Source organism: Dendropsophus ebraccatus, chromosome 1 (assembly GCF_027789765.1).
Source record: "Dendropsophus ebraccatus isolate aDenEbr1 chromosome 1, aDenEbr1.pat, whole genome shotgun sequence".
Lineage (NCBI taxonomy): Eukaryota > Metazoa > Chordata > Amphibia > Anura > Hylidae > Dendropsophus > Dendropsophus ebraccatus.
Genome location: NC_091454.1, coordinates 229532266 through 229559347, shown reverse-complemented (window position 1 = coordinate 229559347; position 27082 = coordinate 229532266). Strand labels below are relative to the sequence as shown.

At 50.5% G+C, this 27082-nt stretch overlaps 1 protein-coding gene across 5 annotated transcripts; it reads left to right on the top strand.

Moving 5' to 3' along the window:
- Window positions 1–1223: 1223 nt before the first annotated feature.
- LOC138770705 (insulin receptor substrate 1-like) lies at window positions 1224–26782 on the top strand. 5 transcript variants are annotated; one of them, XM_069949897.1, is made up of 5 exons: window positions 1224–1456; window positions 2732–3449; window positions 12371–12663; window positions 13160–14939; window positions 26036–26782. In XM_069949897.1, the coding sequence occupies exons 2-5, from the start codon at window positions 3125–3127 to the stop codon at window positions 26041–26043; spliced, it is 2406 nt and encodes an 801-aa protein (XP_069805998.1). In that variant the 5' UTR covers window positions 1224–1456; window positions 2732–3124; the 3' UTR covers window positions 26044–26782. The 5 variants fall into 5 exon arrangements, with proteins under 5 accessions (XP_069805998.1, XP_069806022.1, XP_069806012.1 ...); XM_069949903.1 differs by lacking the exon at window positions 1224–1456 and adding an exon at window positions 1595–1633; XM_069949921.1 differs by lacking the exon at window positions 2732–3449.
- The last annotated feature ends 300 nt before the right edge of the window (window positions 26783–27082 follow it).

Sequence of the window (27082 nt, the reverse complement as noted above, 5' to 3'; positions counted from 1 at the left end):
TAGTGTGTGAGTGGCGTACACCCCTATAGTGAGTGTGAGCGGCATACTACATATATAGTGTGTGAGTGGCGTACACCCCTATAGTGAGTGTGAGCGGCATACTACATATATAGTGTGTGAGTGGCGTACATCCCATATAAAGTGTAAGCAGCATACCTCTCTATAGATAGTGTAAGCAGTGTACACCCGGGGGCTGCGTTCACACTACGTATATTTCAGTCAGTATATGTATATTTCAGTCAGTATATTTCAGTCAGTATTGTGGTCCTCATATTGCAACCAAAACCAGGAGTGGATTAAAAACACAGAAAGGCTCTGATCACACAATGTTGTAATTGAGTGGATGGCCGCCATTTAATGGCAAATATTTGCTGTTATTTTAGAACAACGGCCGTTACATTGAAATAATGGCCGTTATTTACTGTTATATGGCCGCTATCCACTCAGTGTCACCATTGTGTGAACAGAGCCTTTCTGTGGTTTTAATCCACTCCTGGTTTTGGTTGCAATATGAGGACCACAATACTGACTGAAATATACTGACTGAAATATACGTAGTGTGAACCCAGCCTTAGGCTGGGTTCACACTATGTATATTTGCGGCTGTATTTGGTCCTCACGTCAGGTCCTCATAGCAACCAAAACCAGGAGTGGATTGAAAACACAGAAAGGCTCTGTTCATATAATGTTGTAATTGAGTGGATGGCCGCCATATAACGGTAAATAACGGCCATTATTTCAATACAACAGCCGTTGTTTTAAAATAACAGCAAATATTTGCCATTAAATGACGGCCATCCACTCAATTACAACATTATGTGATCAGATCCTTTCTGTGTTTTCAATCCACTCCTGGTTTTGGTTGCTATACAGCCTCAAATATACGTAGTGTGAACATAGCCTTATAGTGAGTGTGAGTGCGAGTGCCACACTACTCATATAGTGTGTGAGCACTGTATATCCCTATAATGAGTGTGAGAAGTGTACAAGCTATCCATTGAGTGTGCAGGGTGTGTTGGGCGTGTGCGCTGGGTGCAGTGTAGACCATGAATACAGTATGCACTCCATATGCTGGAAGGATATAGGCTGTGGGCAGGCTGCAGTGCACACTCACACGCACACGCACACACACTGGGTGTAGCAGCAGCAGTTGGGTGGAGGGAGAAGCTGCTGCCTCTAGGACCATGTGCTGCCTGTCATTCAGCTGCTGTCTGACCATGGGAGGGGATTGCAGAAAACAAGTTTAGTAAAGCTGCTGTGTGTGCAGTGTCTGCCCCTGTCCACCCTGCTGCCCCCCACACCCATGCACTGTGCCCCTCACCTGGAAGGCTGCCATGCCTGGCCTGAAGATGAAGCCTGCACCCCCCTCCCCACTGCTGCCTGAAGCCTGAGCCCCCCAGCCACCTCGCCTGCATGGAAGGAGCCCCCTGCCTGCCTGCCTGCCAGCAGCTGCCAGGTATTTCCTCCCCCCAGCAGCACCTATGTGCCAGGGCTCATGGACAGCAGTGACAGCACTGACAGCCGCAGCCTGTGCTGATCCAGGCCAAAGGACAAGCTGAGTGCAGCCTGAGCATGCCTGCCCCCAGCCCTGACACAGGCAGCGCCATCCTGCTGGAGGGACACATGTGCAGCGGTATGTGGGGGTGAGGCCGCCTGCAGCTGGCGCAGCACATCACATATCACTTTCTGGGGAGGGGGCAAATTGGGCCAAATTAGCTTTTTTTTTTTTTTTTGCAAAACTTGAATGTAACTTTTATGCAATTTTTTTTTTCTTGCTCCTGAAACCTCCTGTGGGGGCAGATCTATTCCTGCCCACGTGTCGCCCTGTTTGGGGGCAGATTGGTGCAGTTTTCTTTTGCGCTCAGGTTTTTCGGGGTGTGCGCCCCGGTGGACGCTTGGCTCCCATGCATTATACATCGCCTTACTTGCAAACAATCTTATTTGCTGAAATTGCAATTTTTTTTCCTTCTTAAAGTGGTAGTGACCTGTTTTTTGTTAGTTTTTTAAGCCCCCCCAACAAGCTGCCAGCCACTGTGCCAGTTATCTCACTGTTTCCAAAGACTATAAAAACTTTCTCCGGCGGCCAAAGACAAGCCGCCGTCTGCCGATCCCCCGTTTCCATATCGTGCCTTCTCCCCGCCGTCTGTCAATCATTAACCGGCTGTAACACCTTCACAATTTGTTTTTTCTGCTTTAATATTTGCACATTTTTTTTGTTACTTGTCGGAGTGTAAAGATTGAGAATTGTTATTATAAAAATTTTGTCTATATATATTTGCCATAAATGCACTAAAAAAATTTTTGGAGGGATTTAGAAAACAAAATTCCTGAAATCTTTTCATTTTTTTTTCTTCAAAAAGTTGCTTGAAATTCTCTATACATGTTTTTTTTTCTGGGAAATTCAGGGAAACGAAGAAACAGCATTGAGCTTGTTGCTTTACGTTGAATACATTGATTTTTCTTGGAACACAAGTTAAGGGAAAAAAAAAACTTGTGGATTAAAGTGTCCATTGTCTGGGGATGGTTCATTGCCCGGGGCGGCGTGTTGCACAATCTGATGTATATGGCAGTATTCACTGCGCTAATGTCGGCCCCCGGGGCCTGATGGTGTTGCTATCTTTTTTTTTTTAATTGGTTTTGGCACATGATCGAATTTATAGAGAGAATTTATTAATTTATTTTTTTTCAATTTTACACATTGAATTTTCTCTGACTTTTCACCTTCTTTTAGGCTCCAAATATTTCTGATAATTTCTTTGTGGCCTAAAAATGCAAAAATAGCACTTTTTCTCCTCCAAAAAAAGTATTTAGCCAGAGCCGGAGCGTTTCCTTTAACCCCCGGTTGCCGGGCACTGGAATATTACGAATATTTCTGCAGAGGAACATTCAAAGATCAGGGACAGAACGAACAGAATTTCTGGAAAATCAGAGCCTTTTTTTTTTTAAACTTAAAAATTATTTTCTTAAAAAACAAAAAACTTGACAGCGTGAAGAATTCTTTAAAATCGGTGCTTTTCCAAAAGACATTGTAGCAGAAATTAAAGAATTCTTGATTTTTTTTTTTTTTTTTTTTTGGGGGGGGGATGCAAAATTGACAAAAATAAACCAAAAAACGAATCCGAAGATGGACGACGTGAAGAAGTGCGGCTACCTCCGTAAGCAGAAGTCAATGCGCAGAAGATTCTTTGTTCTACGCTGCCCCGGGCCCCGGGGTCCAGCCCGTCTAGAGTACTATGAGAATGAGAAGAAATTCCGGCTGGGGGACGGCTCCGGGGGGCCACGAGGAACTATTGTCCTAGAGGAGGCTTTTGGTGTCAATAAGAGAGCGGACGCCAAGAGAAGACATCTCCTGGTGCTGTATACTAGGGACGGGGGGCTCTGCGTGTCTGCCGATGGAGAAGAGGAGCAGGACGCCTGGTACCAAGCCATACAGGAACTCCAAGCCCAGGGTAATGATACTAGCCACACCGCCAAATGTACACAGCACATATGCTGAGCCATGAGACCCCCACACCTGGAGACTTTAACCTGTGTCTGAAGTGTGTGTATATAGGACATGGTGTAGTAGTGTCTGGACTGTGTGTATACAGGTGTAGTAGTGTCTGGACTGTGTGTATACAGGTGTAGTAGTGTCTGGACTGTGTGTATACAGGTGTAGTAGTGTCTGGACTGTGTGTATACAGGTGTAGTAGTGTCTGGACTGTGTGTATACAGGTGTAGTAGTGTCTGGACTGTGTGTATACAGGTGTAGTAGTGTGGACTGTGTGTATACAGGTGTAGTAGTGCCTGGACTGTGTGTATACAGGACATGGTGTAGTAGTGTCTGGACTGTGTGTATACAGGTGTAGTAGTGTCTGGACTGTGTGTATATAGGACATGGTGTAGTAGTGTCTGGACTGTGTGTATACAGGTGTAGTAGTGTCTGGACTGTGTGTATATAGGACATGGTGTAGTAGTGTCTGGACTGTGTGTATACAGGTGTAGTAGTGTCTGGACTGTGTGTATACAGGTGCAGTAGTGTCTGGACTGTGTGTATACAGGTGCAGTAGTGTCTGGACTGTGTGTATACAGGTGTAGTAGTGTCTGGACTGTGTGTATACAGGTGTAGTAGTGTCTGGACTGTGTGTATACAGGTGTAGTAGTGTCTGGGCTGTGTGTATACAGATGTAGTAGTGTCTGGGCTGTGTGTATACAGGTGCAGTAGTGTCTGGACTGTGTGTATACAGGTGCAGTAGTGTCTGGACTGTGTGTATACAGGTGTAGCAGTATCTGGACTGTGTGTATACAGGTGTAGTAGTGTCTGGACTGTGTGTATACAGGTGTAGAAGTGTCTGGACTGTGTGTATACAGGACATGGTGTAGTAGTGTCTGGACTGTGTGTATACAGGTGTAGAAGTGTCTAGACTGTGTGTATACAAATGTAGTAGTGTCTGGGCTGTGTATACGAGAATAGTAGTGTTCTAAGCTGTGACTATGGATGTAGTAGTGTCTGTGCAGTGTGTATATGGGTAAAGTAGTGTCTGGGCTGTGTGTATACAAGTGTAGTAGTAGTGTTCTAGGCTATGTATACGGGTGTAGTAGTGTTCCAGGCTGTTTATATGAGTGTAGTAGTCTAGGCTGTGTGTATCTATGGTTGTAGTAGTTTCTGGGCTGTGTGTATACGGATGTGTTAGTAGTGTCAGGACTGTGTGTATGGGTGTAGTAGTGTCAGGGCTGTGTGTATATAAGTGTCTGGACTGTGTATACAGGTGTAGTAGTGTCTGGACTGTGTGTATACAGGACATGGTGTAGTAGTGTCTGGGCTGTGTGTATACAGGACATGGTGTAGTAGTGTCTGGACTGTGTGTATACAGGTGTAGGAGTGTCTGGGCTGTGTGTATACGGGTGTAGTAGTGTCAGGGCTTTGTGTATATAAGTGTAGTAGTGTCTTGGCTGTGTATATAAGTGTAGTAGTGTCTTGGCTGTGTATATAAGTGTAGTAGTGTCAGGGCTTTGTGTATATAAGTGTAGTAGTGTCTTGGCTGTGTATACGGGTGTAGTAGTGTCAGGGCTTTGTGTATATAAGTGTAGTAGTGTCTTGGCTGTGTATATGAGTGTAGTAGTGTCAGGGCTTTGTGTATATAAGTGTAGTAGTGTCTTGGCTGTGTATATGAGTGTAGTAGTGTCAGGGCTTTGTGTATATAAGTGTAGTAGTGTCTTGGCTGTGTATATGAGTGTAGTAGTGTCAGGGCTTTGTGTATATAAGTGTAGTAGTGTCTTGGCTGTGTATACGGGTGTAGTAGTGTCAGGGCTTTGTGTATATAAGTGTAGTAGTGTCTTGGCTGTGTATATGAGTGTAGTAGTGTCAGGGCTTTGTGTATATAAGTGTAGTAGTGTCTTGGCTGTGTATACGGGTGTAGTAGTGCCCAGTGCAGGGGTCAGGTCCTCCTCTATACTTGTACATTACACCTCCATCCCTGTTCTGAGAAGCTGACACTCATTAGGCCCAGAAGCCTGATTCCTGGTTGTCATGGTAATCAAACCTGCATTTACCAAAGGTGTGTATCCATGGCAATCATGGCGTCAGAATACTTGTTTTTGCTGCAGAGCATCACTTGCTGGAGGGATCTGAGTTGCTTACTAAATATGATAGAGGGGGAAAGCAATAGGGTCATGGGTGTAATAATCTGCAGGATATATCGCTGTGTCAGGAGGTAGAGGGGACAGAGCCATGTGCTGCAGATCAGGGGTGTAATAATCTGCAGGATATATTACTATGTATCTGTCAGGAGGATATAGAGGACAGAGCGATGTGCTGCAGAGAGGTCAGGGGTGTAATAATCTGCAGGATATATCACTATGTATCTGTCAGGAGGATATAGAGGACAGAGCGATGTGCTGCAGACCTGTAGAGGTCAGTGGTGTGGTGTGTGCGGTGACACCTATGTTGTGTGTAGATTTGTCAGATGTCCTGCAGGGACCAATCACAGCACAGCTTTTATTTTCCCAGAGCTGTAGAGGAAGTGAACACTGTGCAGTGACTGGTTGCTATGGGTAACCAGCTGTTAATGGTTGCTATGGGTAACAGACTGTGGTATCCTGTTTAGAGCGCCCCCTATAGATGGGTCATGTCCTGTGTATTCCGGTATATTCTGTAACATGTATCCTGTGTAGAGCGCCCCCTATAGATGGGTCATGTCCTGTATATTCTGTAACATGTATCCCTCATAGTATCCTGTGTAGAGCGCCCCCTATAGATGGGTCATGTCCTGTGTATTCCGGTGTAACAGGCCAGAGTATACCCCCAGCCCAGAATATACCTGGGGTTAAAATGGCCTAGGCTAGATTATACCCCGGGTATATTTCGGCCTAGGCTAGATTATATCCCGGGTATATTTCGCCCTAGGCTAGATTATACCCCGGGTATATTTCGCCCTAGGCTAGATTATACCCCGGGTATATTTCGGGCCTAGGCTAGATTATACCCCGGGTATATTTCGGGCCTAGGCTAGATTATATCCCGGGTATATTTCGGGCCTAGGCTAGATTATATCCCGGGTATATTTCGGGCCTAGGCTAGATTATACCCCGGGTATATTTCGGGCCTAGGCTAGATTATATCCCGGGTATATTTCGGGCCTAGGCTAGATTATATCCCGGGTATATTTCGGCCTAGGCTAGATTATATCCCGGGTATATTTCGGCCTAGGCTAGATTATATCCCGGGTATATTTCGGGCCTAGGCTAGATTATATCCCGGGTATATTTCGGGCCTAGGCTAGATTATACCCCGGGTATATTTCGGGCCTAGGCTAGATTATACCCCGGGTATATTTCGGGCCTAGGCTAGATTATATCCCGGGTATATTTCGCCCTAGGTTAGATTATACCCCGGGTATATTTCGCTGCCTGCGCCTTTTTCCAGTGTTTGCATGAACTAGCTTTCATGAGATTGTTCGTTTTCCCCAGCGTAGCTTTGTAGCCGAGCTGTTTTAGGCTGGGTTCACACTGTCTTTTTGCAGTCTGTTTGTTTTTTTTGTCCCCATGATTTTTTGAAAAATGAGTGAAAAAAGTGAGCGTTTGCGTGCCTCCGTTTTGCCCTGTTTTTCCATTGCTTTCCATAATAAAAAGACAGATCTAAATTCACCCTTTTTTTTTAGCGTACACAAAAATGTGGTTGACCGTGTTAATGCGTTCGCTAAATAAAAGATGCGTTTTGATCCATATTTCAATCTGCTTTTTTTTTTTTTGTTTGCAAACAAAGGATGAAAAAAACGGACTGCAAAAAATGCAGTGTGAACCCGGCCTTAGGCATAAATTGTAAAATAAATTAACCAAGATGTATCAAGGCACTTGCGTCTAATAATGATTTCTGCGCAACAACCGTAAATTATTTACGCAGCCCGAAAAGCTTCCTCCTGCTAAAAAAAATAGTGCAGATGATGCAGTAATGGGACAGCGCCACCTACTGTCAGTGCAATGTAAGCTGATGGGACAGCGCCACCTACTGTCAGTGCAATGTAAGCTGATGGGACAGCGCCACCTACTGTCAGTATAATGTAAGCTGATGGGACAGCGCCACCTACTGACAGTATAATGTAAGCTGATGGGACAGCGCCACCTACTGTCAGTTTCATGTAAGCTGATGGGACAGCGCCACCTACTGTCAGCTCCATGTAAGCTGATGGGACAGCGCCACCTACTGTCAGCTCCATGTAAGCTGATGGGACAGCGCCACCTACTGTCAGTTTCATGTAAGCTGATGGGACAGCGCCATCTACTGTCAGTGCAATGTAAGCTGATGGGACAGCGCCACCTACTGCCAGTGCAATGTAAACTGATGGGACAGCGCCACCTACTGTCAGTATAATGTAAGCTGATGGGACAGCGCCACCTACTGTCAGTATAATGTAAGCTGATGGGACAGCGCCACCTACTGTCAGTTTCATGTAAGCTGATGGGACAGCGCCACCTACTGTCAGTACAATGTAAGCTGATGGGACAGCGCCACCTACTGTCAGTGCAATGTAAGCTGATGGGACAGCGCCACCTACTGTCAGTACAATGTAAGCTGATGGGACAGCGCCACCTACTGTCAGTTTCATGTAAGCTGATGGGACAGCGCCACCTACTGTCAGTTTCATGTAAGCTGATGGGACAGCGCCACCTACTGTCAGTTTCATGTAAGCTGATGGGACAGCGCCACCTACTGTCAGTACAATGTAAGCTGATGGGACAGCGCCACCTACTGTCAGTGCAATGTAAGCTGATGGGACAGCGCCACCTACTGTCAGTTTCATGTAAGCTGATGGGACAGCGCCACCTACTGTCAGTACAATGTAAGCTGATGGGACAGCGCCACCTACTGTCAGTGCAATGTAAGCTGATGGGACAGCGCCACCTACTGTCAGTTTCATGTAAGCTGATGGGACAGCGCCACCTACTGTCAGTTTCATGTAAGCTGATGGGACAGCGCCACCTACTGTCAGTACAATGTAAGCTGATGGGACAGCGCCACCTACTGTCAGTACAATGTAAGCACTGTACTGTATATCCCAACAAGCGGAAGCAGCTGTGTGTCCAAGTATGATAAAAAATAAAATAAAAAATCTGCGCACTTTTCAAAAAATGAAAGATAAAGTGAAAACCAGTGATGTCATAACATTATGACCTGGAGGGATATAGTCTGGCCGAGGCTATGTTACACCCCCCGGTATAGTATATAACCCCCCCTGTATACTGTGGCCTGGGCTATGTTACACCCCCCCCCCCCCCCCCCGGTATAGAATATATCCCCTCCTGTATACTGTGGCCTAGGCTATGTTACATCCCCGGTATAGAATATATCCCCTCCTGTATACTGTGGCCTAGGCTATGTTACACCCCCCCCCCCCCCCCCCCCCCCCCGGTATAGAATATATCCCCTCCTGTATACTGTGGCCTGGGCTATGTTACACCCCCGGTATAGAATATATCCCCTCCTGTATACTGTGGCCTGGGCTATGTTACATCCCCCGGTATAGAATATATCCCCTCCTGTATACTGTGGCCTGGGCTATGTTACATCCCCTGGTATAGAATATATCCCCTCCTGTATACTGTGGCCTGGGCTATGTTACACCACCCCCCACCCCCGGTATAGAATATATCCACTCCTGTATACTGTGGCCTGGGCTATGTTACACCCCCTGGTATAGAATATATTCCCTCCTGTATACTGTGGCCTGGGCTATGTTACACCCCCTGGTATAGAATATATCCCTCCTGTATACTGTGGCCTGGGCTATGTTACACCCCCCCCCCGGTATAGAATATATCCCCTCCTGTATACTGTGGCCTAGGCTATGTTACACCCCCTGGTATAGAATATATCCCCTCCTGTATACTGTGGCCTGGGCTATGTTACACCCCCTGGTATAGAATATATCCCCTCCTGTATACTGTGGCCTGGGCTATGTTACACCCCCCCCGGTATAGAATATATCCCCTCCTGTATACTGTGGCCTAGGCTATGTTACACCCCCTGGTATAGAATATATCCCCTCCTGTATACTGTAGCCTGGGCTATGTTACACCCCCTGGTATAGAATATATCCCTCCTGTATACTGTAGCCTGGGCTATATTACACCCCCCGGTATAGAATATATCCCCTCCTGTATACTGTGGCCTGGGCTATGTTACATCCCCCGGTATAGTATATATCCCCTCCTGTATACTGTGGCCTGGGCTATGTTACACCCCCTGGTATAGAATATATCCCTCCTGCATACTGTGGCCTGGGCTATGTTACACCCCCCGGTATAGTATATATCCCCACCTGTATACTGTGGCCTGGGCTATGTTACACCCCCGGTATAGAATATATCCCCTCCTGTATACTGTGGCCTGGGCTATGTTACACCCCCTGGTATAGAATATATCCCTCCTGTATACTGTGGCCTGGGCTATGTTACACCCCCTGGTATAGAATATATCCCTCCTGTATACTGTAGCCTGGGCTATGTTACACCCCCGGTATAGTATATATCCCTTCCTGTATACTGTGGCCTAGGCTATGTTACACCCCCGGTATAGAATATATCCCCTCCTGTATACTGTGGCCTGGGCTATGTTTCACCCCCCCCCCCCCCCCCCCTTATAGAATATATCCCCTCCTGTATACTGTGGCCTGGGCTATGTTACACCCCCCCCCCCCAGTGTAGAATATATCCCCTCCTGTATACTGTGGCCTGGGATATGTTACACCCCCGGTATAGTATATATCCCTCCTGTATACTGTGGCCTGGGCTATGTTACACCCCCGGTATAGAGTATATCCCCGGGGTACACTGTGGCCTGGGCTAGACTGTCCCCAGGTTTATATTCTGGCCCAGGCTATATTACACTCCTGGGTATGATAATATATCCCCTGGTGTATACTGTGGCCTGGGCTATATTACACTCCTGGGTATGATAATATATCCCCTGGTGTATACTGTGGCCTGGGCCAGGGGTGAGAAAACCAGTGTAGTAATAACATTATGGCCCGGAGAGATATAGCATGGTCTAGGCTGCTTTACACCCCCAGGTATATAGTTTATCCCCCCGGGTATACTGTGGCCTGGTTTGACATTAGATGGATATATTCTGGCCTGGATGGGTATACTCTGGCCTAGACTATGTTACACCCCGGGGTATACTCTGGCCTAGGCTATGTTACACCCCGGTGTATACTCTGGCCTAGGCTATGTTACACCCCGGGGTATAGTTTGGCCTAGGCTATGTTACAGCCCGGGGTATACTCTGGTCTAGGCTATGTTACACCCCAGGGTATACTTTGGCCTAGGCTATGTTACACCCTGGGGTATACTCTGGCCTAGGCTATGTTACACCCCGGGGTATACTCTGGCCTAGGCTATGTTACACCCCGGGGTATACTCCGGTCTAGGCTATGTTACACCCCACGGGATAGTTAGGCCTAGGCTATGTTACACCCCGGGGTATACTCTGGCCTAGGCTATGTTACACCCCAGGGTATAGTCTGGCCTAGGCTATGTTACTCCCCAGGGTATACTCTGGCCTAGGCTATGTTACACCCCAGGGTATAGTCTGGCCTAGGCTATGTTACACCCCATGGTATAGTCTGGCCTAGGCTATGTTACTCCCCAGGGTATACTCTGGCCTAGGCTATGTTACACCCCATGGTATAGTTTCGCCTAGGCTATGTTACACCCCGGGTTATACTCTGGCCTAGGCTATGTTACACCCCGGGGTATACTCTGGTCTAGGCTATGTTACACCCCGGGGTATATTCTGGTCTAGGCTATGTTACACCCCGGGGTATATTCTGGCCTGGATGGGTATACTCTGGCCTAGGCTATGTTACACCCCGGGGTATACTCTGGCCTAGGCTATGTTACACCCCGGGGTATACTCTGGCCTAGGCTATGTTACACCTCGGGGTATATTCTGGTCTAGGCTATGTTACACCCCGGGGTATATTCTGGTCTAGGCTATGTTACACCCCGGGGTATATTCTGGTCTAGGCTATGTTACACCCCGGGGTATATTCTGGTCTAGGCTATGTTACACCCCGGATATAGTCTGGCCTAGGCTATGTTACACCCCGGGGTATATTATGGCCTGGCCTAGGCCAAACTATACCCGGATATAATCTGGACGGGGGTTAATCTGGCCTGCTACACCGGTATATTCTGTAACATGTGTCCCTCATAGTATCCTGTGTAGAGCGCCCCCTATAGATGGGTCATGTCCTGTGTATTCCGGTATGTTCTGTAACATGTATCCCTCATAGTATCCTGTGTAGAGCGCCCCCTATAGATGTGTCATGTCCTGTGTATTCCGGTATGTTCTGTAACATGTATCCCTCATAGTATCCTGTGTAGAGCGCCCCCTATAGATGAGTCATGTCCTGTGTATTCCGGTATGTTCTGTAACATGTATCCTGTGTAGAGCGCCCCCTATAGATGAGTCATGTCCTATGTATTCCGGTATGTTCTGTAACATGTATCCTGTGTAGAGCGCCCCCTATAGAGGAGTCATGTCCTGTGTATTCCGGTATGTTCTGTAACATGTATCCTGTGTAGAGCGCCCCCTATAGAGGAGTCATGTCCTGTGTATTCCGGTATGTTCTGTAACATGTATCCTGTGTAGAGCGCCCCCTATAGAGGAGTCATGTCCTGTGTATTCCGGTATGTTCTGTAACATGTATCGCTCATAGTATCCTGTGTAGAGCGCCCCCTATAGATGAGTCATGTCCTGTGTATTCCGGTATGTTCTGTAACATGTATCCTGTGTAGAGCGCCCCCTATAGATGAGTCATGTCCTGTGTATTCCGGTATGTTCTGTAACATGTATCGCTCATGGTATCCTCATATTCCTCTGTTGCAGCTCGCGCCCTGTCCATCCCCTCAGAAGATGGCGCCACCTGGCCAGGTCCCGCCTTCCGAGAGGTGTGGCAGGTGAGCCTCCGCCCACGAGGCCTGGGACAGACACGTAACTTGTCGGGAGTGTATCGCCTGTGCCTGACGGATCGCACCCTGAGCCTTGTGCGGCTGCGTTGCGACACCCCTTCTGTCACCCTCCAGCTCATGAACGTCCGCCGCTGTGGCCACTCCGACAACTACTTCTTTGTGGAGGTGGGAAGGTCTGCGGTAACTGGTCCGGGAGAGCTGTGGATGCAGGTGAGAGCAGGGGGCGCCATTACTAACAGTTATGGTGGGAGGGGCTAGAGATGGCGGTCCTCACATGTCGCCCCTGCAGACAGTGGTAGGGGCTAGAGATGGCGGTCCTCACATGTCGCCCCTGCAGACAGTGGGAGGGGCTAGAGATGGCGGTCCTCACATGTCGCCCCTGCAGACAGTGGGAGGGGCTAGAGATAACGGTCTTCACATGTCGCCCCTGCAGACAGTGGGAGGGGCTAGAGATGGCGGTCTTCACATGTCGCCGCTGCAGACAGTGGGAGGGGCTAGAGATGGCGGTCTTCACATGTCATCCCTGCAGACAGTGGGAGGGGCTAGAGATGGCGGTACAGCAAAGTCTCCTGTGCAGCCTGACATCATCCTTGACCGATATAACCCGCCCGGCCTTTAGGGGTCATCTGCACAGTCCTGTAATTTTGGGGGATTGGGGGGTAAATACTTTTTGCTGGTGGATTTACCCCCCCCCCTTCTGTTGCAGGTGGATGACTCTGTGGTTGCGCAGAACATGCATGAGACCATCCTAGAAGCCATGAAGTCTCTGAGTGAAGAGTTTCGTCCTCGGACCAAGAGTCAGTCCTTGTCCTCCACCCCCATCACTGTCCCCTCTAGACGTCACCTTCCCAACCCCCCTCCACCCAGCCAGGTTGGCTTGTCCCGTCGATCCAGGATGGAGGCCCCCATGGACAGCTCCCCGGCTGCCAAACCTCGTGATCAGAGTCCTCACTCCCCGGAAGATGATGAGGAAAAGCGCCCCCGGGTGGAGGCCACTCAGCCCCCGGCGGACTATGGCTCTGCCTCATCTGATGAGTACGGCTCCAGCCCGGGCTTTGAGCTGCCAACATTTCTGCCACCATCACCATTGACTGAAACCAATTACATCTCCATGGGGCAACTGGGGAGGAGACCCCAAACGCTAGAGCTCGCCTCCCCCCCATCACACGAGGAAAATGGAGGCCGACTCTCTAAGTTAGAAAATGAGGACAACTACGCTATGATGGGGAAGTGTGAACTGCGCCAAGAAGCCGGCTACATGCCCATGTTACCCGGCAGCAGGTCCTCCCAAGATTACATGCCCATGACGCCCAACAGCATCTCGCCCCCAGCGCCTATAGAAATGGCCGGCTACGTAATGATGTCACCGCTCGGGAGCTGCTCCCCGGACAGGACCAGCTGGCCTCCCTCTGGGGATGTGTCTGTCGGCAGCGCTGACAGTCAGGCATCGGACTACATGAACATGTGGCCACTCAGCCGCTCCGCCTCTAACACGCCACCACCTCCACCACAGGATAACCACCAGCCCACCAGGATCCCGGCATCCTACCGATCACTGCCCCGCTCCTACAAGATGGACTCTGTGCCGCCATCTCATCACTCGTCCTCCTCTGACAGTCTGGAGGAGGTGACAGGCAGCAGGAGCCGGAGACCGCTCAGTATATCTGTAGATACGTGGCGGGCCAACACGCTTCCTGGACACTACCGCCGACCGCCCAGTCCTGGGGAGTACGTCAGCATCCATTACCGGAGAAAACCGGAGAAGACGCCCAGAAAGGACGACCCCCATCAGGCAGAGTACATCACCATGGACACTCGCCACCATCACGTGCCCAATGGAGATTACACGCACATGACCTTCGATACGGACTCGCTAAGCTCTCACGTCAAAATGGCGTCAAGACTGGAGAAGATGCCAAGAACCAGAACAGAGGATGGACCCACCAAAATATCCAAACCCGCAGTGGAGAAGACTCCATGGACCATAGAGAAGCCCTCCACGGAGAAGAGCTACTGGCCAGTGGCCACCAGTGACAAGACCTTCCGGCCCATCGATCCCACAGACGCGGCCAGTGCCACCGCTGACCAAACCGAGAAGATGGCAGTGACCAGGTCCTGCTCGGAAGACACCGCCCTGAGGGGCCTCCTCACTGCTGTGTCCGGGTGCAACCTCTACAAGGCCTCCGAACGAGGAAGGGTCTCCAGGACGGACCCCCCTGTCAGGATCAGGCACTGCTCCGATGGGGCGCCCCTCACATCAACCAATGGGAACCGTCCCCCGGTGGAGGAGTGCGGACTCAACTACATAGACCTGGACCTGGCCAAGGAGGCCGGAGCCACAGCCCCCTCTACTGGACTGGTGGGGAACAGTGTACTGCCCCCCATAAAGACTGGAAACGGGGCGTCCGCTCCATGCATCAACACCTACGCCAGCATAGACTTCCAGATGTCCGGAGAACTGAGGAGAGGGAGCAGAGACGAAACCGGTAAGCACTGTGTTACATGGGACTGCCGGTGACATCTACTACATTATCTGTACTTAGAGATATCACTGTGTTATCTGTGGTGTTACATAGGACTGTCGATGACAGCGACTACATTATCTGTACATAGAGATATCACTGTGTTATCTGTGGTGTTACATGGGACTGCAGGTGACATCTACTACATTATCTGTACTCAGAAATATCACTGCGTTATATGTGCTGTTACATAGGACTGCAGGGGACATCTACTACATTATCTGTACTCGGAGATATCACTGTGTTATCTGTGGTGTTACATAGGACTGCAGGGGACATCTACATTATCTGTACTCAGAGATATCACTGTGTTATCTGTGCTGTTACATAGGACTGCAGGTGACTACTACATTATCTATACTCTGAGATATCACTGTGTTATTTGTACTGTTACATAGGACTGCAGGTGACTACTACATTATCTGTACTCAGATATATCACTGTGTTATCTGTGGTGTTACATAGGACTGCAGGTGACTACTACATTATCTGTACTCAGAGATATCACTGTGTTATCTGTAATGTTACATAGGACTGCAGGTGGCAGCTACTACATTATCTGTACTCAGAGATATCACTGTGTTATCTGTGGTGTTACATAGGACTGCAGGTGACTACTACATTATCTGTACTCGGAGATATCACTGTGTTATCAGTGGTGTTACATAGGACTGCAGGTGGCAGCTACTACATTATCTGTACTCAGAGATATCACTGTGTTATCTGTGGTGTTACATAGGACTGCAGGTGACTACTACATTATCTGTACTCGGAGATATCACTGTGTTATCAGTGGTGTTACATAGGACTGCAGGTGGCAGCTACTACATTATCTGTACTCAGAGATATCACTGTGTTATCTGTGGTGTTACATAGGACTGCAGGTGACTACTACATTATCTGTACTCAGAGATATCACTGTGTTATCTGTAATGTTACATAGGACTGCAGGTGACATCTACTACATTATCTGTACTCAGAGATATCACTGTGTTATCTGTGCTGTTACATAGGACTGCAGGTGACTACTACATTATCTGTACTCAGAGATATCACTGTGTTATCTGTGGCGTTACATAGGACTGCAGGTGACTACTACATTATCTGTACTCAGAGATATCACTGTTATCTGTGGTGTTACATAGGACTGCAGGTCACATCTACATTATACACTACTCAAAAAAGTTTGGTATATTTATTTTGCGAGTAAACTTTATGGAAAAGATACAGGGTTCAGACGCCGGTGATATTCTGTCATGAGGTGAGCGAGCCGCACGCACACTCAGGTTCATCCGGTCAGTGGCGGCTGCTGAGGTTGGATGCGGCCTAGGACTGTATCCATGTTATCCAGCACTCCCTGGGGCGGCATACAACCCCAGCAGCTGTGCTCAAGGCTATCTATATATATATATATATATATATATATATATATATATATATATATATATATATATATATATTTCTGGTCAGTACCGTCACCTGTAAGAGACAGAATCTATAGAACATTCCGGATAATCGCATTGTAGGATTTATACAGGTAATTCACCATTTTATTCAATGATATAAGGATGTGATACAATAGAAGGAGAGAAGTTCCTATTTGGTGCAGTAACCTTTGCAGTTCCAGAGGTCGGACGTCTCCTGGAGGTCCTGACCAGGTTTGCAGACCCTGCAGCAGGGATTGTGCCCCCTCCTCCATACACATCTTCTCCACAGCTTTCAGGGCTGTCGCTGGGGTCAGGAGTAGAGACTGGAGGCCGCTCCCTACTTGTCCTGGCTGGGGGTCTCCTCCTTAGTTGTCCCGGCTGTGTGTTTCCTCCTTAGTTGTCCCGGCTGTCGGTCTCCTCCTTAGTTGTCCCGGCTGTGTGTTTCCTCCTTAGTTGTCCTGGCTGTGGGTTTCCTCCTTAGTTGTCCCGGCTGTGGGTTTCCTCCTTAGTTGTCCCGGCTGTGGGTTTCCTCCTTAGTTGTCCCGGCTGTGGGTCTCCTCCTTACTTGTCTCGGCTGTGGGTCTCCTCCTTACTTGTCTCGGCTGTGGGTCTCCTCCTTAGTTGTCCCAGCTGTCGGTCTCCTCCTTAGTTGTCCCGGCTGTGTGTTTCCTCCTCAGTTGTCCCGGCTGTGGGTTTCCTCCTTAGTTGTCCCGGCTGTGGGTTTCCTCCTTACTTGTCTCTGCTGTGGGTCTCCTCCTTAGTTGTCCCAGCTGTCGGTCTCCTCCTTAGTTGTCCCGGCTGTGTGTTTCCTCCTTAGTTGTCCCGGCTGTGTGTTTCCTCCTTAGTTGTCCCGGCTGGGGGTCTACTCCTTAGTTGTCCCGGCTGTGTGTTTCCTCCTTAGTTGTCCCAGCTGGGGGTCTACTCCTTAGTTGTCCCGGCTGTGTGTTTTCTTCTTAGTTGTCCCAGCTGTCGGTCTACTCCTTAGTTGTCCCGGTTGTGTGTCTCCTCCTTAGTTGTCCCGGCTGTGCGTTTCCTCCTTAGTTGTCCCGGCTGTGTGTTTCCTCCTTAGTTGTCCCGGCTGTGGGTCTCCTCCTTAGTCGTCCTGGCTGTGTGTTTCCTCCTTAGTTGTCCCGGCTGTGGGTCTCCTCCTTAGTCGTCCTGGCTGTGTGTCTCCTCCTTAGTTGTCCCAGCTGTGTGTCTCCTCCTTAGTTGTCCCGGCTGTGTGTTTCCTCCTTAGTTGTCCCGGCTGTGTGTTTCCTCCTTAGTTGTCCCAGCTGTGTGTCTCCTCCTTAGTTGTCCCGACTGGGGGTTCCCTCCTTAGTTGTCCCGGCTGTGGGTCTCCTCCTTAGTTGTCCCAGCTGTGTGTTTCCTCCTTAGTTGTCCCGGCTGGGGGTCTACTCCTTAGTTGTCCCGGCTGTGTGTTTTCTTCTTAGTTGTCCCAGCTGTCGGTCTCCTTCTTAGTTGTCTCGGCTGTGGGTCTCCTCCTTAGTTGTCCCAGCTGTCGGTCTCCTCCTTAGTTGTCCCAGCTGTATGTCTCCTCCTTAGTTGTCCCGGCTGGGGGTCTACTCCTTAGTTGTCCCGGCTGTGTGTTTCCTCCTTAGTTGTCCCGGCTGTGTGTTTCCTCCTTAGTTGTCCCGGTTGTGTGTCTCCTCCTTAGTTGTCCCGGCTGTGTGTTTCCTCCTTAGTTGTCCCGGCTGTGTGTTTCCTCCTTAGTTGTCCCGGCTGTGGGTCTCCTCCTTAGTCGTCCTGGCTGTGTGTCTCCTCCTTAGTTGTCCCAGCTGTGTGTCTCCTCCTTAGTTGTCCCGGCTGGGGGTCTACTCCTTAGTCGTCCTGGCTGTGTGTCTCCTCCTTAGTTGTCCCAGCTGTGTGTCTCCTCCTTAGTTGTCCCAGCTGGGGGTCTACTCCTTAGTTGTCCCGGCTGTGTGTTTTCTTCTTAGTTGTCCCAGCTGTGGGTCTCCTCCTTAGTCGTCCTGGCTGTGTGTCTCCTCCTTAGTTGTCCCAGCTGTGTGTCTCCTCCTTAGTTGTCCCAGCTGGGGGTCTACTCCTTAGTTGTCCCGGCTGTGTGTTTTCTTCTTAGTTGTCCCAGCTGTCGGTCTACTCCTTAGTTGTCCCGGCTGTGGGTCTCCTCCTTAGTTGTCCCGGCTGTGTGTTTCCTCCTTAGTTGTCCCGGCTGTGTGTTTCCTCCTTAGTTGTCCCGGCTGTGGGTCTCCTCCTTAGTCGTCCTGGCTGTGTGTCTCCTCCTTAGTTGTCCCGGCTGTGTGTTTCCTCCTTAGCTGTCCCGGCTGTGTGTTTCCTCCTTAGTTGTCCCAGCTGTGTGTCTCCTCCTTAGTTGTCCCGACTGGGGGTTCCCTCCTTAGTTGTCCCGGCTGTGGGTCTCCTCCTTAGTTGTCCCGGCTGTGGGTCTCCTCCTTAGTTGTCCCGACTGGGGGTCTTCTCCTTAGTTGTCCCGACTGGGGGTCTCCTCCTTAGTTGTCCCGACTGGGGGTCTCCTCCTTAGTTGTCCCGACTGGGGGTCTCCTCCTTAGTTGTCCCGACTGGGGGTCTCCTCCTTAGTTGTCCCGACTGGGGGTCTCCTCCTTAGTTGTCAGCTGTAAGACCCAGCCACCACCCATCCTCACTGCTGTTACTGAGGGAAGGAGATTGTTGTATCTGGTGATATATGGCTCCATCCATCCTCCCTTCTATACGCTGCAGTCTTCCTGACCCCTCTGCAGTAAACCCCCCATAGCAGATTTCCCCTCCCCCCCCCCCCCCCCCCATACCTCATGGATGGGACCGGGTTCTTGGGGTTGTCCTGATCCTTCTTTCTCTGGTGAGTGGAGTTGATACCAGAAAGTTTTATTTCGCTCTTATCTGACCACATGACCTTCTCCCACGTCTCCTCTGGATCATCCAGATGGTCATTGGTGATGTCACCCAGGTCTGGACATGTGCAGGTGTGAGCAGGAGGACCTTGTGTGTCCTGCAGTATCCTACTTTGTGCCGGTGTAGTGTATTACTAGCAGTAATTTATGAGTTTGTGGTCCCGGCTCTCGTCAGGTCATTGACCAGGTCCTCCCGTGTAGTTCTGGGCTGATTCCTGACCTCAGAATCCTCCTTACCCCACGAGGCGAGATCCTGCATGGAGCCCCAGACCGGGGAAGACTGACAGTCATCTTGTGTTTCTTCCATTTTCTAATATTTGCACCAACATTTTTTTGCCCTCTCACCAAGCTGCTGCCTGTTGTCCTGTAGCCCATCCTAGCCTTGTGTCACGTCCCAGGTCTACAGTGTTGTCCCTGGTGTCCTAAGGGTCCTATTCCACCGGACGATTATCGTTTGCATAATCGTTAACGATTAACGATCTCAAACGACTGCTATTGCGAAAGACCTGAAAACGTTCACTCATTTCCATCCACTGCATTTCAGCCGAACGATAATCGTTTAGATTCAAACGATTTAACGATAATCTGAACGATAATCATCCGGTGGAATAGGGCCCTTAGACAGCGCTTTGGTCTCAGCCATGGTGGAGAGGTTGGAGTGTGTTGTGTGTGGACAGGTGAGCCGCAGAATATCACATTATAATAAAATATCACTGGAGCATATACTGGTGTATATATATATATATATATATCATATATATACTGCTCAAAAGCATAAAGGGAACACTAAAAGATCACATCCCAAAATTAACTGAATGAAATTTTCCAGCGGCAAATATTACTGATTACATAGTGAAAGGAGCTGAGAACAATAAAACATAAAAATCGTCAATGTAAATCACAATCAATATCCCATAGGGGTCTGAATGCGGAATGATCCTCAAAATCACATTACAGGCCCATCCAACTTCAGTGAAAATGAGCCTGAGTAATGTGTGTGGCCTCCACGTGCTGTATGACCTCCCTACACCGCTTGGGCATGCTCCTGATGAGGTGTCTGTATGATCTTCCTACAAGGCCCGGGCATGCTCCTGATGAGGTGTCTGTATGACCTCCCCACACCGCTTGGGCATGCTCCTGATGAGGTGTCTGTATGACCTCCCTACAAGGCCCGGGCATGCTCCTGATGAGGTGTCTGTATGACCTCCCTACAAGGCCCGGGCATGCTCCTGATGAGGTGTCTGTATGACCTCCCTACAAGGCCCGGGCATGCTCCTGATGAGGTGTCTGTATGACCTCCCTACAAGGCCCGGGCATGCTCCTGATGAGGTGTATGACCTCCCTACAAGGCCCGGGCATGCGCCTGATGAGGTGTATGACCTCCCTACAAGGCCCGGGCATGCTCCTGATGAGGTGTCTGTATGACCTCCCTACAAGGCCCAGGCATGCTCCTGATGAGGTGTATGACCTCCCTACAAGGCCCGGGCATGCGCCTGATGAGGTGTCTGTATGACCTCCCTACAAGGCCCGGGCATGCTCCTGATGAGGTGTCTGTATGACCTCCCTACAAGGCCCGGGCATGCGCCTGATGAGGTGTCTGTATGACCTCTTTACAAGGCCCGGGCATGCTCCTGATGAGGTGTCTGTATGACCTCCCTACAAGGCCCGGGCATGCTCCTGATGAGGTGTCTGTATGACCTTCCTACAAGGCCCGGGCATGCTCCTGATGAGGTGTCTGTATGACCTCCCTACAAGGCCCAGGCATGCTCCTGATGAGGTGTATGACCTCCCTACAAGGCCCGGGCATGCTCCTGATGAGGTGTCTGTATGACCTCCCTACAAGGCCCGGGCATGCTCCTGATGAGGTGTATGACCTCCCTACAAGGCCCGGGCATGCGCCTGATGAGGTGTCTGTATGACCTCCCTACAAGGCCCGGGCATTCTCCTGATGAGGTGTCTGTATGACCTCCCTACAAGGCCCGGGCATGCTCCTGATGAGGTGTCTGTATGACCTCCCTACAAGGCCCGGGCATGCTCCTGATGAGGTGTCTGTATGACCTCCCTACAAGGCCCGGGCATGCTCCTGATGAGGTGTCTGTATGACCTCCCTACAAGGCCCGGGCATGCTCCTGATGAGGTGTCTGTATGACCTTCCTACAAGGCCCGGGCATGCTCCTGATGAGGTGTCTGGATGACCTTCCTACAAGGCCCAGGCATGCTCCTGATGAGGTGTATGACCTCCCTACAAGGCCCGGGCATGCTCCTGATGAGGTGTCTGTATGACCCCCCTACAAGGCCCGGGCATGCTCCTGATGAGGTGTATGACCTCCCTACAAGGCCCGGGCATGCTCCTGATGAGGTGTATGACATCCTTACAAGACCCGGGCATTCTCCTGATGAGGTGTCTGTATGACCTCCCTACAAGGCCCGGGCATGCTCCTGATGAGGTGTCTGTATGACCTCCCTACAAGGCCTGGGCGTGCTCCTGATGAGGTGTATGACCTCCCTACAAGGCCCGGGCATGCTCCTGATGAGGTGTCTGTATGATCTTCCTACAAGGCCCGGGCATGCTCTTGATGAGGTGTATGACCTCCCTACAAGGCCCGGGCATGCTCCTGATGAGGTGTCTGTATGACCTCCCTACAAGACCCGGGCATGCTCCTGATGAGGCAGCCGATGGTCTCATTGGATTGGTTTCAGGTTTAGGGAACGAGCGGCCAGTCCAGAGCATCAATGTCTTCATCTTGCAAAAACTGCTGATACACTTCGGCCGCATGTGGCCTAGCATTGTCCTGCATCAGAAGGAACCCAGGGCCCACTGGGTTGCTGCATATGATCTCACAATGGGTCTGAGGATCTCAATCCAGTACCTGTGGATAGCACACGGAGGGCTCTGTAGCCCCATACCATTACTCATCCACTGCAAAAGCGGTCATGCTGGAGAATGTGCTGTGGAAACTACAGCCACATCCACGTCTCTGGGTGTACTGGCCTGTCTCCTCGTATCTGCTCCATGCTCTGGACCATGGGTCTCCAAACTGCGGCCCTCCAGCTGTTGCGAAACTACAACTCCCATCATGCCTGGACAGGTAAAACTTTGGATTTGGCTGTCCAGGCATGATGGGAAATGTAGTTTTGCAACAGCTGGAGGGCCACAGTTTGGAGACCCATGCTCTGGACACTACGGCTCCCTCCTTCTGGTGTACTGGCCTGTCTCTGGTATCTGCTCCATGTTGGACACTATGGCTCCCTCCTCCTGGTGTACTGGCCTGTCTCCTGGTATCTGCTCCATGCTCTGGACACTATGGCCCCCTCCTTCTGGTGTACTGGCCTGTCTCCTCGTATCTGCTCCATTCTCTATATACTACGGCCCCCCCCCTCCTGGTGTACTGGCCTGTCTCCTGGTATCTTCTCCATGTTGGACACTATGGCCCCCTCCTCCTGGTGTACTGGCCTGTCTCCTGGTATCTGCTCCATGCTCTGGACACTATGGCCCCCTCCCCCCGGTGTACTGGCCTGTCTCCTGGTATCTCCTCCATGCTCTGGACACTATGGCCCCCTCACCCTGTGTACTGGCCTGTCTCCTGGTATCTCCTCCATGCTCTGGACACTATGGCCCCCTCCTCCTGGTGTAATGGCCTGTCTCCTCGTATCTGCTCCATTCTCTGGACACTATGGCCCCCTCCTCCTGGTGTAATGGCCTGTCTCTGGTATCTGCTCCATGTTGGACACTATGGCCCCCCCCCCTCCTGGTGTACTGGCCTGTCTCCTGGTATCTTCTCCATGCTCTGGACACTATGGCCCCCTCCTCCTGGTGTACTGGCCTGTCTCCTTGTATCTGCTCCATGTTGGACACTATGGCCCCCTCCCCCGGTGTACTGGCCTGTCTCCTGGTATCTGCTCCATGTTGGATACTATGGCCCCCTCCCCCCGGTGTACTGGCCTGTCTCCTGGTATCTGCTCCATGTTCTGGACACTACGGCCCCCCCCTCCTGGTGTACTGGCCTGTCTCCTGGTATCTGCTCCATGTTGGACACTATGGCCCCCTCCTCCCGGTGTACTGGCCTGTCTCCTGGTATCTGCTCCATGTTCTGGACACTACGGCCCCCTCCCCCCGGTGTACTGGCCTGTCTCCTGGTATCTGCTCCATGTTCTGGACACTACGGCCTCCTCCTCCTGGTGTACTGGCCTGTCTCCTGGTATCTGCTCCATGTTCTGGACACTGTTCTGACACAGCGAACCTTCTTGCACAGCTCCTGGGTGAGCGGCACTACCTGTGGGTTGTAGGCCTTTTGGTGAGAGCAATGACACAATGTAAAAGTGACCAAAGCAGCAGCCAAAAGGAATGAGAACAGGTGTGTTTCCACTACCTGCAGCCGCGCTCCTATAGGGGGGTCTGGCTTATTGCCGATCCCTTCTAGCTCTGGGTGGGTGCAGTGGGTTCACTATCAGTGTCTCTTCATAACCGGACAGGATGATTCTACACAAGTGTCAGGGACTTAGAGTTAGGGTACGTGCACACTATGGAAATGTGATGTAAAATCTGTTGCGGATTCCACAGCTCGCACCCCCACTCGCGGACCCTGGCAGCTACGCACATTTCCGCCCGGGTTATAGACTTCATTCTATACGCAGTTGGATTCCGTCATCCGTCCAGAGAATGAACAGGTTTATTCTTTGGACGAAGGGTGGAATCCGCCCATGCGAGTGGCGAAATCTGCAACGGATTTTACGTCGCATTTCCGTAGTGTGCACGTACCCTACATTGTAATCTGTAGGTTTTCCCTGTAAATTTTTGAGCAGTGTATAAATATGTGGGTAGTGTGTGTATGTGTGTGTATATATATATATATATATATATATATATATATATATATATATATATACCTAGTATGTATGTGTGTGTTTATTATATATGTAAACAAAACACAACAATCTCTGAACTCAGGGAGAACAGTGAAAAATTCCAATGGAGTACTCATTTACGAGTCTCCATTGATTGTCCCATACTAAATTTGAATATGCAAAAAAAGGGGTCCGTGAAGCCTCAGTTACGAGTCTCAAAACACGGGAATAGCCAGATATCCCTCTCTCCAGAGAAGGAAGCCCATTGCCAAGGGGTGCCTCCCAGTGGGGAGAGCACCAAACCACCCTGATACGTAGTCCCTCAGGTCCTCACTCTGAGCTTTGGGACCTAAATAGGGAAACACCAAAAAACAACAATATATGTATGCTGTGTGTGAGCAGTGTACACTCACCGGTCACTTTATTAGGTACACCTGTCCAACTGCACGTTACCACTTAATTTCTAATCAGCCAATCACATGGCGGCAACTCAGTGCATTTAGGCATGTAGACATGGTCAAGACAATCTCCTGCAGTTCAAACCGAGCATCAGTATGGGGAAGAAAGGTGATTTGAGGCCTTTGAACGTGGCATGGTTGTTGGTGCCAGAAGGGCTGGTCTGAGTATTTCAGAAACTGCTGATCTACTGGGATTTTCACGCACAACCATCTCTAGGGTTTACAGAGAATGGTCCGAAAAAGAAAAACCATCCAGTGAGCGGCAGTTCTGTGGGCAGAAATGCCTTGTTGATGCCAGAGGTCAGAGGAGAATGGGCAGACTGGTTCGAGCTGATAGAAAGGCAACAGTGACTCAAATAGCCAACCGTTACAACCAAGGTAGGCCGAAGAGCATCTCTGAGCGCACAGTACGGCCAACTCTGAGGCAGATGGGCTACAGCAGCAGAAGACCACACCGGGGGCCACTCCGCTCAGCTAAGAACAGGAAACTGAGGCTACAATTTGCACAAGCTCATCGAAATTGGACAGTAGAAGATTGGAAAAACGTTGCCTGGTCTGATGAGTCTCGATTTCTGCTGCGACATTCGGATGGTAGGGTCAGAATTTGGCGTCAACAACATGAAAGCATGGATCCATCCTGCCTTGTATCAACGGTTCAGTCTGGTGGTGGTGGTGTCATGGTGTGGGGAATATTTTCTTGGCACTCTTTGGGCCCCTTGGTACCAATTGAGCATGGTTGCAACGCCACAGCCTCCCTGAGTATTGTTGCTGACCATGTCCATCCCTTTATGACCACAATGTACCCAACATCTGATGGCTACTTTCAGCAGGATAATGCGCCATGTCATAAAGCTAGAATCATCTCAGACTGGTTTCTTGAACATGACAATGAGGTCACTGTACTCCAATGGCCTCCACAGTCACCAGATCTCAATCCAATAGAGCATCTTTGGGATGTGGTGGAACGGGAGATTCGCATCATGGATGTGCAGCCGACAAATCTGCGGCAACTGTGTGATGCCATCATGTCAATATGGACCAAAATCTCTGAGGAAGCTTCCAGCACCTTGTTGTATCTATGCCACCAAGAATTGGGGCAGTTCTGAAGGCAAAAGGGGGTCCAACCCGTTACTAGCATGGTGTACCTAATAAAGTGGCCGGTGAGTGTATATATACTTAGTTATTACTATGTGTTACATAGGACTGCAGGTCACGTGTACTACATTATCTGTCCCCTCCCGCAGGACCATGTGACATTTACTTTCCATATAGATGACGTCTTTCCTCTGCCCACAAGTCACCACCTTAAAGGGGTTCTCCACAGCCGTTAAAGAGCAACTCCTGACAGTGTTGTGTGCTTCTGGGTAGTGGGAGTGAGAGTAAAGTAGTCACCAGAAGCCCCGCCCCTTACTTAATGTGGGTGGAGCTTCAGCTTAACAATGTCTTTTCTTTCTGTTTTCCCGTAGAATGTTGAGGCCAGGTGAAGAGACATCAATGAATCTGCCGCCATTAGCACAGCCGCTGGCCGCAACCTGTCCGTTATCCTCAATGGTGGCCGAAAGCCTATCTGTTATCCTCAATGGTGGCCGCGCCCTGTCCCTTCCCGTTGCTGCCGGCCGCGCCCTGTCCCTTATCCCTGCTACCGGCCACACCCTGTTCCTGCTGTCGGCCGCGCCCTGTCCCTTAACCTCAATGGTGGCCGCGCCCTGTCCCTTAACCTCAATGGTGGCCGCGCCCTGTCCCTTATCCTCAATGGTGGCCGCGCCCTGTCCCTTATCCTCAATGGTGGCTGCGCCCTGTCCCTTATCCCTGCTGCCGTCCGCGCCCTGTCCCTTATCCCTGCTGCCGTCCGCGCCCTGTCCCTTATCCCTGCTGCCGGCCGCGCCCTGTCCCTTATCCCTGCTACCGGCCGCGCCCTGTCCCTTATTCCTGCTACTGGCCGCGCCCTGTCCCTTACCTTTGCTGCCGGCCGCGCCCTGTCCCTTATCCCTGCTACCGGCCACACCCTGTTCCTGCTGTCGGCTGCGCCCTGTCCCTTATCCTCAATGGTGGCCGCGCCCTGTCCCTTAACCTCAATGGTGGCCGCGCCCTGTCCCTTATCCTCAATGGTGGCCGCGCCCTGTCCCTTATCCTCAATGGTGGCCGCGCCCTGTCCCTTATCCCTGCTGCCGGCCGCGCCCTGTCCCTTATCCCTGCTACTGGCCGCGCCCTGTCCCTTATCCCTGCTGCCGGCCGCGCCCTGTCCCTTATCCCTGCTGCCGGCCGCGCCCTTTCCCTTATCCCTGCTGCCGGCCGCACCCTGTCCCTTATCCCTGCTGCCGGCCGCGCCCTGTTCCTGCTGCCGGCCGCGCCCTGTCCTTTATCCTTGCTACCGGACGCGCCCTGTCCCTTATCCCTGCTGCCGGCCACGCCCTGTCCCTTATCCCTGCTGCCGGCCGCGCCCTGTTCCTGCTGTCGGCCGCGCCCTGTCCCTTATCCCTGCTGCCGGCCGCGCCCTGTCCCTTATCCCTGCT